Source organism: Hyperolius riggenbachi, chromosome 6 (assembly GCF_040937935.1).
Source record: "Hyperolius riggenbachi isolate aHypRig1 chromosome 6, aHypRig1.pri, whole genome shotgun sequence".
NCBI lineage: Eukaryota > Metazoa > Chordata > Amphibia > Anura > Hyperoliidae > Hyperolius > Hyperolius riggenbachi.
This window is the reverse complement of record NC_090651.1, coordinates 32,120,926-32,133,098: the sequence shown is the minus strand read 5'-3', so window position 1 is coordinate 32,133,098 and position 12,173 is coordinate 32,120,926. Positions and strand designations below refer to the sequence as shown.

The 12,173-nt window shown below is 48.2% G+C and overlaps 1 protein-coding gene across 1 annotated transcript in view; it reads right to left on the bottom strand.

Annotated features, from left to right (window-relative positions):
- Window positions 1–12,173, bottom strand: part of ZFYVE9 (zinc finger FYVE-type containing 9) — a 108,731-nt gene that overhangs the window by 45,331 nt on the left and 51,227 nt on the right. Inside the window, exons 3-4 of the mRNA XM_068239077.1 lie at window positions 6,623–8,487; window positions 3,086–3,185 (exon numbers count right to left, since the gene is read on the bottom strand). Of these exons, the coding sequence (XP_068095178.1) occupies window positions 3,086–3,185; window positions 6,623–8,487 (1,965 nt within the window). The remainder of the gene's footprint in view (window positions 1–3,085; window positions 3,186–6,622; window positions 8,488–12,173) is intronic.

The following is a 12,173-nucleotide window of genomic DNA, read 5'->3' as shown; positions in this document are numbered from 1 at the left end:
TATAACTCACAATTAAATAACTGTATTTTACTAACTGCAGATCATCATAATAAGCACAGCAAAACAAAACAATCACGCAAATGTGCCTGCGTAGGCTTCCCATACCACTACCTCCCCCCTTGACCCCGTCCCTTCTGACTTACTCCGTCCTCACTTCCCAGATTTGGCCCCAGACCTCTCTGCCCTGTTTAACCTCAGCCTATCCACAGGCACCTTCCCCTCAGACTTAAAGCAGGCCACTGTACTACCCCTGCTCAAGAAACCCTCTCTCGGCCCCTCACTATCCTCCAAACTACCACCCTATCTCCCTCCTCCCCTTTGCCTCAAAAGTCCTTGAGCGTCTGGTTCATAAACGCCTGAACTGCTGCAATCTGGATTTCAGCCTGCCCACTCAACTGAAATAGCTCTCACCAAAGTGGTCAATGACCTCGCATTAGCTAAAGCTAAAAGGCAAATACTCTATTCTCCTCCTCCTTGACCTTTCAGCAGCTTTTGACACAGTGAACCTTCCCCTACTCCTCCAGTCCCTCCAGTCCATGGGCATTCACGACCTCGCCCTGACCTGGCTCTCATCCTACCTCTCCAACTGCTCCTTCATGACCTCCTTCAATGAGTCCTCATCCACCCCCAATCGCCAGTCCTTGGCCCCCTACTGTTCTCCCTATACACATCCTCCATTGGCAAGGTTATCTCCTCCATGGGTTTTAACTATCATCTGTATGCAGATGACACCCAGATATACTTCCACACCCCTGACCTATCTACCACTACCATGGACAAGGTCTCCTCCTGCCTATCAGCCATCTCTTCCTGTATGTCCGCTAGGTTCCTGAAACTAAATCTAGACAAAACGGAATTTATGATCTTCCCACCCCGGCCATGCCTAAACCTCCTAGATGTGCATGTCACTGTTAACCACACTACCATTCGCCCTACCTCTCAAGCCTGCTGTCTCAGTGTCACCCTGGACTCCGCACTCTCCTCACCCCCCACATCCAAACCCTCACAAAATCCTGCAACTTCTACCTCCGTAAAATCTGCAAGATCTGCCCTTTCCTGACCTCTGTTACCACCAAACTCCTCATCAATGCCCTCATAATTTCCCGTCTTGACTACTGCAATGCCCTTCTGTCTGGTCTCCCTATGACCCGAATTACCCCGCTGTAGTCCGCCATGAATGTGGAAGCCAGAATTATCCACTGCTCCCATCACTCCACCAGGGCGGATCCCCTCCTTGAATCCCTACACTGGCTTCCTATCCAGTCCAGAATCAGATTCAAGATACTGTGTCTGACCTACAAATCTTTCCACAAAACCTGTCCAACCTACATTTCCAATCATACCCAGAGGTACACACCTAGCCACTCATTCCACTCCAATGAACTTCGCCTGACTGCACGCCTCCAGGACTTCTCAAGAGCTGCTCCAACACTATGGAACTTCCTACCTTCCCCCATTAGGGTTTCCACCTCCTTCAACATCTTCAAGAAGGCCCTCGAAACTCACCTTTACACTCTGGCCTACCCCACCGCCACACTAGTGCTCTAAACCCGCAGCTGAATTCTGGTCTCCTATCTTTCGTGTCCCTACCTCTCCCTCTAGATTGTAAGCCTTCGGGCAGGGTCCTTATGTCTCCTACCTGTTCATGCACCCTCATTACCATACACCCATCCTATAAATCAGAGTGAACTCTTGAGTTAACTCGACTTGCCTAATCTCCTTGCTCCAATCCAGTGACTGACTAAGCATTACCTTGTACTCATACTGTGCTGCGTGATCTGGTCTGCATGTATTCCTGTATTGTCATATCGCTGTATGTCACCCCTAAATATTGTCTGTAACCTTAACTAATGTACAGTGCTGCGTAATATGTTGGCGCTTTATAAATACAATAAATAAAATTGCACAGTACAGCGCAAAAGTGTGCCTGTCAGACTGTGCTGTTTATGCACTGTACAATCTCCCTGCATATCGCACAGCCATATGTAAGTTTGCTAAGGCCCTATGTAACGATCTCCAGACATGTGAGGTGTGTACAATGTGTTCTGTTCTAGAGAGGAGACAGACCAAATTAGTAGCACCCAGATGTGAGAACTTCAAAAGGCATTCCTGCAGCAACAAGTTATCCATCCCGCCTGACTGCTCAAGAAGAAGGTCAATGACAGAGACGACTGCGTGTACACACTTCCCAAGCCTTTCCTTTGGGGGTGTACCACTTTAATGCAGTTACATACAGGGCTGTGGAGTCGGAGCAATTTCTGTAGGAGTCGGTTGATTTTTTGTACTGACTCCACAGTCTTGGTTACATGGGAACAAAACCAGGATGCTGTCTTTTTTGTTGCTATGTAACCGCATTAATACTAATACAAATAAATTTGGAATATTTTTTCTAAAAAGGGCCGGGTTTATTTAGAGTCATTTTGTATGCATTGGATGTGTGTAAAGGTGTGACAAGCCATTTACCCACCTCCCCAAACTCCCCATGTAAAGACTGGAGGAATGAAGGTTATCAGCACACTAATTTGCACTTTTTACTGTGCCAAAGTTCACAGTAGGTCCAACAATTGTTTCGGGAGCCGCTCAGGGTCTCCCTTTATCAAGTCTACCTGCGCGGCTGCCAAAACAATTGTCGGACCTACTCTGGACTTTGGCACAATAAAAAAAAAGTGTGCTAGAACCTGCAAATTGGTGTGCAGTTAACTTTCGTTCCTGCATTAACCTGTGGTATTGCCTGCTCCACTTTATCAAGCGCCCAACAATATCGACGGTGAACCTGCTCTTTCTATTAACAACATGTTAATTAATAGGACTCAGTCTTTACATATGTAAAGAGTGAATCAGAGGCCTACAGACTGTGCATAGAGTCTAGGTTGCTTTACCTGGCACTGTCCACGTTTTAGAGTTGCAAGACCCCCCCCCCCCCCCCATGCACAAACCCCAAAACCAGTGCCAGCTTTTGGCTAACCAAGCCAGTGTATGCGATATGTGCTGCACCGTTTTTTACGTACCACAAAACAAACATTCATCTGTGAATTTAGACCACAAAAGCTTCTAGTAACTGTTCCGAGTCAAGGGACTCACTCACCATTGATGAGCACAGCATGGCATATTACACACACTCTGGCCTCCTTTTTGTCCATGTAGATCAGCTTGCACTTCAGACTGCAGCAGGCGGCACAGAATACCTGCAGAGAAGAGGAAAGGGAAGGGAGCCAGAAAAATACATTATATGAAACGGACTGCACAGACACACACACACACACACACACACACACTGACTGACACACTGACTGGCTCACCAGAGGTTCAAGTATGGCATACAAAATATGGCAGCATTTGTATCCCTCTGCCTACAGTCACCTCAAAGTGTACCAGAGCTCAAGCTGTAAGAAGAACCTATACTTACCCGCTGCTTCCTCCAGCAGCATAAACACGTGCGAGTCCCTCGCCATTCAGCCACGATCAACCCCGGTAATCGGCTCAGTCGGGATCATTCTGGGACTTCTGCACACGCGCAGTATACCAGGACTGACGCGACTGAGCCAATTACCGGGGCAGACCGTGGGAGGACGGCGAGGGACTCGCAGGTGTTTATGCTGCATGAGGAAGCAGCGGGTAAGTACCGCTTCTTCTTACAGCTAGAGCTCTGGTTTCCTTTAATATCTGGTACACACAATGCAATTTCCTGTCAGATAGACGGGTCGAAACGATTATTTCTGACAAGTCCGATTTGATGTCCCGATTGTTTTTTTGTTCATTTTTGTATAGAAGTGATTAGAAAATTGTTTAGAAAAATGATAGGAACTCAGATCAGACATGTCAGGAATAATCGATTCGACAGGAAATTGCATGGTGTGTACCAGGCTTTCGAAACGGAGGCCCTTCTGTCTCAAGAGCGTCTGCTCTATTTACAAAGAGGCAACTTCAAGCTGGGCACACACTGACAGATATTTTATACATCAGGAAAATTATTGATATTTATCACATATTGATCGTTTATGTGGTCTACCATCTTTATCTGATAGAAATTAGGTCAGATTTAAACCACTCCACCACTACTGCTGGTTTGGCTGGATACTCAGGCAATAAGATCCCGTTCGCACCGGGGATTGCAAAGCGCCAGCAGAATCGCTAGGGCTTTGCAGAGTGATTTTTTGGGGGGTTTTGAATTGAACACAAACTATTTTTGAGCGATGATTCGTGGTTTTTTTTTTTACACTTGAATCGTGATCACGTAAAACTCACAGAAAAGCGATGCATGCACCTGGTTTCCGATTTCCACAAATCTCTTGCGATTGCTGCAGTGAGATCACTACCATACACCTCTAAATTACACTAGCATTCAGCAGCAATTGAAAGCGCTGCGGAAATCGCACAAAAATCTCCCCAGTGTGAATGGGCTCTAAAGCCCCGTCTACATGGGGAGATGTGGAGGCGATCCGGCGGCTCGATTAGCCGCCGGATCGCCTCTTCCGCATCCCTGCGCGTACCCGCCGTGTCCCCGCTCGCGCCGGATTCGATTCCCCGCTCGTCCCCGCCGGCGCCGCTTATCTTCCGCTCGATTCCCTGCCATTGTCCCCTCGCGGGGAACGAGCAGGGAATCGGCGGTAGCAAGATCCGACCTGTCGGATCTTATCAATCGAGCCGCGTCAGCGGCTCGATTGATAAGCCACATCGCCGCCTCATCTACCCGTGTAGATAAGGCTTAAAGCCCCGTCTACACGTTGAGATGTGGAGGCGATCCGGAACACCTCTTCCGCGTCCCCGCCGCGTCCCAACTTGCCGCGCGTGCACCGGATTAGATTGCCCGCTCGTACCCCGCATCAGCGGCTCGATTGATAAGCCACATCGCCGCCTCATCTACCCGTGTAGATAAGGCTTAAAGCCCCGTCTACACGTTGAGATGTGGAGGCGATCCGGAAGACCTCTTCCGCGTCCCCGCCGCGTCCCCACTTGCCGCATTGCCCGCTCGTACCCCGCATCAGCGGCTCGATTGATAAGCCACATCGCCGCCTCATCTACCCGTGTAGATGAGGCTTAATACATATTAATAATAATACATATTAAACAGATCTCTTCTCCTGTAAAAAGTTTAAGAAGACCCGGCAGGTAACTACAGGAGAAGATGATCTGTTCAGTATGTGTTATTGGCTGGGTATCTGCTTTAACCATTTAAGGACCACAGGCTTTACCTCAACCCCCCCCCCCCCCCTCCCTCCCCCCAGTGACCAGGCTATTTTTTTCTTTTACAAATTAGGCCACTGCAGCTTTAAGGCCTAGCTGCAGGGCAGTACAACTCAGCACACAAGTGATTCCCCAAGACTGAACTGTGTGCTCAGCAAGCAGATTCCAAGCAGCAGTGAGCAGTTATCAGGCAGCGGCAAGCAGTTGGGAGAGTTTGAGAGGCATTTCACTGCCTATCAACTGTCCGTGGAAAAGAGACCTAAAGAGGATCACTGGTGAAATTATAATCCTGTGCAAGAGCCTGCAATGTAAGGATCGCTTTAAGGCCTAGCTGCAGGGCCGTACAACTCAGCACACAAGTGATTCCCCAAGACTGAACTGTGTGCTCAGCAAGCAGATTCCAAGCAGCAGTGAGCAGTTATCAGGCAGCGGCAAGCAGTTGGGAGAGTTTGAGAGGCATTTCACTGCCTATCAACTGTCCGTGGAAAAGAGACCTAAAGAGGATCACTGGTGAAAATATAATCCTGTGCAAGAGCCTGCAATGTAAGGATCGCTATTCACTCACCTGTAGTTCATGAATATCAGAAACTCCGCCCCTTCTTCTGCAAGACGGCCGCGGCCAATCTTCCGAAGCCCTGTGCCCCCCCCACCTGCGTTGCCGTGGTCCGCCCCAGCTCGGCAGCCACCAGTTAGGCCGCGACTGCCAAGCTAAGGGCTGGGTCAATCTGTGCAGAAGGAATAGAGAGCCTTACACTGCAGGCTCTGTATTTTTCACCAATGGTTCTCTTTAATTTGGACAACACATGTACATTTCATATTTAATACTTTGTTTCTAACTGAACCTGGGTTTTCAAATACATAGAAGTTATAGAAAATGCATATTTTATATATAATAGCCTTGAAAAACACATTAAAGCCTTAGTTCAAGATCATTTTTTTTTTGTGTGCGTTATTCATTTTAATTATTACTTGCCTGGCCGGGTTTGCAATGCTGACTTCATTCTCTAAAGTCATATATGCCTTGGGTGGACTAAGCACATCTATGAGCTGTCCAAACTCCTCCCCTATCCCATCAACCCCCACAGGAAGTGGACAGGGAGGAGCTAAGAGAGTATCGAGCAGTGTTTTCCTGCGAAGACAGAACTAGCCCACCCACCTCTTCCCCGTGCTGCAAAACAATAAGCAAAGGAAAGGAGTAGGTGGGGCCAGTTGATCTGCTCTGTGCAGAGGAAGACACTCCCACTCTGTGGCAGCTCTATAGTCTGTAACTAACCAGTCATGTGACTGAACCGTCCAAAGGAATTTCTCTGACACAGCTGCATCAAATAGAATAGTTGTGTGAGAAATGGCATAGTCCACTCTCCACCTTTACTAATAACAAAAAAATATCCGTGAGGATGAACTAGGGCTTTAAGCGAACCATTTGGATTGGAATTACCTTCCCACACGCTCTGCAGTGGTGCCTCCGTTTGGTGAAGGTAAACTTGGCTTCACACTTCATACAGTTGGGTGCTTGAGAGTCAGGGACCCAGACTGGCGCCACCTCCCCCAGTGTTGTGAATACCTTGGAGTTAGGAACACGAAACTGCCCCGCTAGGAGGTCATTATCAGGGCTGTCTGGGGACACTGCAAGGCATGGACTGTTGGGGCCCCTGTAATCTCCAATGAGGTCACCATTTGCATCAGTAACTGGGCTGCGCAGAGCAGCTTCTTCACGGAGGGCTTCCGAGACAATGTTGTCGCTCTGGTTTGACTTGTTCAACAGGTCATTTTTGTTTTTGGAGCTACAGCCGGCATTGGGGGGAACCAGGTCACTCTGTAACATATCGGATAATGGCTTTGGAATCTGCAGCTTCAGATGAGTTGGCTGCTTTGGGCGAGCTCCACCATAGGGGACACTAATGGGTTGCGTGTTGCCAGCCAATTTGGATGAGGTCTGCCCCGGTGCCACCTGGACACCGAGGTTGTGCAAGTGGTTCTTCCTTTGGTCACCACCGATGTTCAGTGGAAGTCCTCTCCCTTCCGTGACATCATCTTCCCTTTGCTGGTCGTAAACACCAGCATAACATTCGGACTTGCACTCCTCAATTTCTTTCTCCTCCGTCACAGAATCTTCTTTTGATGGTAAACTCTTTGGGTTATGAGCTATGTTTGGGTTCTGCATTCCATAGGAATCACACCCATTGAACAGTGACATTACTGCGTCAGTCCCGTTAGCCGTAGGAAGGATCCTATCCAAGCCATCAACAGGACCAGAACCTTCCAAGAAAACATTACCTAGCTTGTTGTGTCCATCACTCCCAGGACAAATGTTGTCCTTTTTTTCCTTCCCTTCACTCCATGTCAAGTTCAAGTCCCCATTGGTTACACATGACTCTGAGAAATGCCCCAACACAAGCTCAGGGGTTATATCGTTCTCCAAGTCATCATTAGTTAAGACAATCTGATCAAGGTCAGTTGGACCAGATTCACATGCAAATACGCTAGTATGATGTCTATCTGTATTAGTAAATGGGAAGGAAGGTTTCCGCTGGTTTTCGTGGCACATTTCATCTACTATTGCCGTGAGGACAACACTTGGACTATGCGGTGGACAGAAGTCTTTATTGTCAGTTTGCCCATTGGGGACAGGGGGGTTACCAGGAGAATTTTGGAGACCATCAGACTCTAGAACGATTTCATTAAATGGACTCTTAAGATCCTCGTTACTAGGATCATTGAATGCCCCCACGTTGATAAGGTTCTGTCCCTGCGATGAAGCAAATACGGCACTAAGTTCATCATCGGCAGAGTCATTTATACTCATTTTACGGTGATTGTTATTTTCTGGTTGTTGATTGGAGTCTGTAACATGTAATTGGCTTTGCATGACTCTAGAGTTATTGAACGATAGACTTGTAGGGCTATTGCAAGGTGAAAAGCACTCACTTACTACAGGGCTTTTAGGACAGCTATTATTAAGAGCAGCGTCAACTGAACCGGGTTCTTCTCCGCACTGCACGTTAGTGTTACCGCACACAGTTTTTGGTTGGGCTTTTGTATCTACTAGATGGACTTCGGCCATGTTGGCACTTTCCGTCACCATGACGGACAGTTCCGAGGTTACGCATTCGATCCCTCCATTGGAACACAGCGTCTTGGGTGGGGGCGTCAGGCTGGGTGATCTGTCTTTGAGGTGTGCCTCGATGTTGATGATTGATTTGCTGACATTGTCTAGAGCTGGATTATCGCTTAGCCGATGGGGAGGTGGATTTAGGATCTGATTCCACTTGCCATCTAGTAGTCTTGGTGAAACGGTCTCATCTAAAAAAGGAAATTACCGATATTACCAAAAGATCAATACATACAAAATGTATTTCACATTAATCAATTAGTGAATAAAACAAAATAAAAAAAAAATTGGTGAGTAAAAAAAAAAAATACACAACAAAGAACAGTTTTAGTGGAAGTAAATTATTTGTGTTGTCCTTTTAATCAGGCAAACCTCCATGCAGAAACGTTACCAAGTACTGTACAGGGCTGTGGAGTCGGAGCAATTTTGGGTACCTGGAGTCAGTGGTTTCAATAAACTGAGGAGTCTGAATCCGATGTTTTTTGAACCAAATCCATAGCCTTTGCAAAAAGGAGTCTAGGAGTCAGAGCAATTTTGAGTACCTGGAATCGGAGATATCATAAACTGAGGAGACTGAGTCAGATGATTTTAGTACCGACTCCACAGCCCTGGTAATGTATCTTAAAAAGTACTAAAATGTATATAATGCCTGTATTTGGTTTAAAAAAAATTACTAATATGTAGCGTGAGAATTTTTTTTTTGCTTTAGGCAGATCTCCAAAATGTGTAAATTTAACAGGAAGCAGAAGTGAAAATTACTCCTGTGAGAATTGCCAGGTCAACCTAAAATCTGCACACAGTCAAAAATATTGCAGAATACATACTGTACATATAAAGCACAGTTAAATTCAATACTTTTATCCAAACTAATGACTGATCTATTAAAAATGTCTTATAGTGGCCACATTGCATTTTAAATGCTGATCTATTGGGCATCACTTGAGAAGTTTATTGTGAGTATACTGTTCTACTGATAGATTTATTGTATGTTTTTTTTCAAACTACTGTACAAAAGTTGTAGCACATGGTTTAGTTCCTATTTATGTATATTATAGGCTGTACTCTTCGGACAACCATCTCATTTGGTTTGTCCTTCCTTTATTGTTCTTTCTCTGATTGTAGTTAGCATTGCATTTCTTTTTTCTGAGGGCAGGTAGTGAGTGGCTTGTTTTAGGAGGTGAGAGCCCTGGAGCAGGCTATTTGCGCCTGTCCGCCCCTTATGTGTCGCGCCCAGGTTATGCGCATACAGCAGAACGCAATGGACGTTGAGGTAAGTGCCTGTTTTTAATCTTGGGAGGTGTGTGCGGGCGGCTCTGCCCGGCGCTGGCCACGCTGGGGAGATCGCCTGCACCCCCCAGCCTCCGCCTCCGGGGTGCCGCTGTGTGGGTTCCAGGCGGTGAGAGTGCCTGGGACCCCTGCGGCCCCCCGGTTGTATGGGGGCAATGGGAAGCCTCCTCGTGGCGCCCCTGGATAGTGCTGTATAGCATGAACTAATTCCCGCAGGGCGATTGTTTTGCGGTTTTTGGTTTTGACCCTGCATATTTAGGCATGCGAAAGCAAATGCTTATTTGCATGAGCAATGTCTCGTGATTAGCCAATAGGCCAAATTTGCAAAGCCAGATTTGCCAGGTTCACTTGGTTGATGCACACATGTTCTTTCTCTGATTGTAGTTAGCATTGCATTTCTTTTTTCTGAGGGCAGGTAGTGAGTGGCTTGTTTTAGGAGGTGAGAGCCCTGGAGCAGGCTATTTGCGCCTGTCCGCCCCTTATGTGTCGCGCCCAGGTTATGCGCATACAGCAGAACGCAATGGACGTTGAGGTAAGTGCCTGTTTTTAATCTTGGGAGGTGTGTGCGGGCGGCTCTGCCCGGCGCTGGCCACGCTGGGGAGATCGCCTGCACCCCCCAGCCTCCGCCTCCGGGGTGCCGCTGTGTGGGTTCCAGGCGGTGAGAGTGCCTGGGACCCCTGCCGCCCCCCGGTTGTATGGGGGCAATGGGAAGCCTCTTCGTGGCGCCCCTGGATAGTGCTGTATAGCATGAACTAATTCCCGCAGGGCGATTGTTTTGCGGTTTTTGGTTTTGACCCTGCATATTTAGGCATGCGAAAGCAAATGCTTATTTGCATGAGCAATGTCTCGTGATTAGCCAATAGGCCAAATTTGCAAAGCCAGATTTGCCAGGTTCACTTGGTTGATGCACACATGTTCTTTCTCTGATTGTAGTTAGCATTGCATTTCTTTTTTCTGAGGGCAGGTAGTGAGTGGCTTGTTTTAGGAGGTGAGAGCCCTGGAGCAGGCTATTTGCGCCTGTCCGCCCCTTATGTGTCGCGCCCAGGTTATGCGCATACAGCAGAACGCAATGGACGTTGAGGTAAGTGCCTGTTTTTAATCTTGGGAGGTGTGTGCGGGCAGCTCTGCCCGGCGCTGGCCACGCTGGGGAGATCGCCTGCACCCCCCAGCCTCCGCCTCCGGGGTGCCGCTGTGTGGGTTCCAGGCGGTGAGAGTGCCTGGGACCCCTGCGGCCCCCCGGTTGTATGGGGGCAATGGGAAGCCTCCTCGTGGCGCCCCTGGATAGTGCTGTATAGCATGAACTAATTCCCGCAGGGCGATTGTTTTGCGGTTTTTGGTTTTGACCCTGCATATTTAGGCATGCGAAAGCAAATGCTTATTTGCATGAGCAATGTCTCGTGATTAGCCAATAGGCCAAATTTGCAAAGCCAGATTTGCCAGGTTCACTTGGTTGATGCACACATGTTCTTTCTCTGATTGTAGTTGTCCTTCCTTTATCCCAATTTTTGCCATGAACTTTTATTGTATGTTCATATACTGATAGATGTATTATTATTTTGGATTTATATAGTGCCACCATCAAATTATAAAGAGTTAAGGCCGCTTTACACTAGGCTTGAAAACACCAGTGTCGGAAGTATATGTGTGAACACGGTGCTCCTCAACTGGCAGCCCGTGGGCCGCACTCACTTGCCCAGACTACTTTTTGTGTCAGTCGCCTTCCTTTGGCAAGCCCACCCCTTGTTCACACTTGCTCCGCCCCCCAAAGCCAGGACAGTGATGTTCTGCCGCCTCCCACCGAAAAATCTGATGCTAGCCACACCCCCTGCCCATGAAATTAGGCAGCACTGTGTGAATTGATCCTGTGTTAGGCATAGGATCCTTTCACCCTTTCCACTTATAGCAGGGGTCTCAAACTCAATTTACCTGGGGGGTCGCAGGAGGCAAAGTCAGGATGAGGCTGGGCCGCATAAGGAATTTCACAATCGCGGCGCATCGCCGCCTCTGCCCGCCCCTCTCACTCTTCCTTCACAGAGAGGGGTGGAGAGAGGCGGCGATCTGTGCGGCGATTGACGTCAGGAGGGGCAGAGCTGAAGCTGAAAGCTCTGCCCCTTCCAGGAAATGCCGGCAGATTGCCCCCTGGGCGATTTGGGGGCTCTGCAGCCCTCGTTTAGCGGCGAGGATGCGCCGGATTACAACTATAAGGAAGCTTTTGCTGGCGAGGGCCGCAAATGGCCCGCGGGCCGCAAGTTTGAGACCCCTGACTTTCATTTGGTAGTATATGTGAGATGGTACATACTGCAGTATTTATACTTACCTGGGGCTTCCTCCAGCCCCATGTGGCCTGTGTGCTCCCTTGCCGTCCTCAGCCACTCCATTGTCCCGTGGTCCCCTCAGGTAATTTCTCTAGTCATGTGTGGCCGGGCAAACGGACCACATGGGGCTGGAAGAAGCCCCAGGTAAGTATAAATACTGCACTATGTGCCATCGCAGGTTTACTTTAAAAAGATGTGCAACAGAAGCAGTAGCGAAGAGCACATTCCCGACGGGCATGCTTTTCTGGAGCCCGCATATGCTGCAGATGCCCACG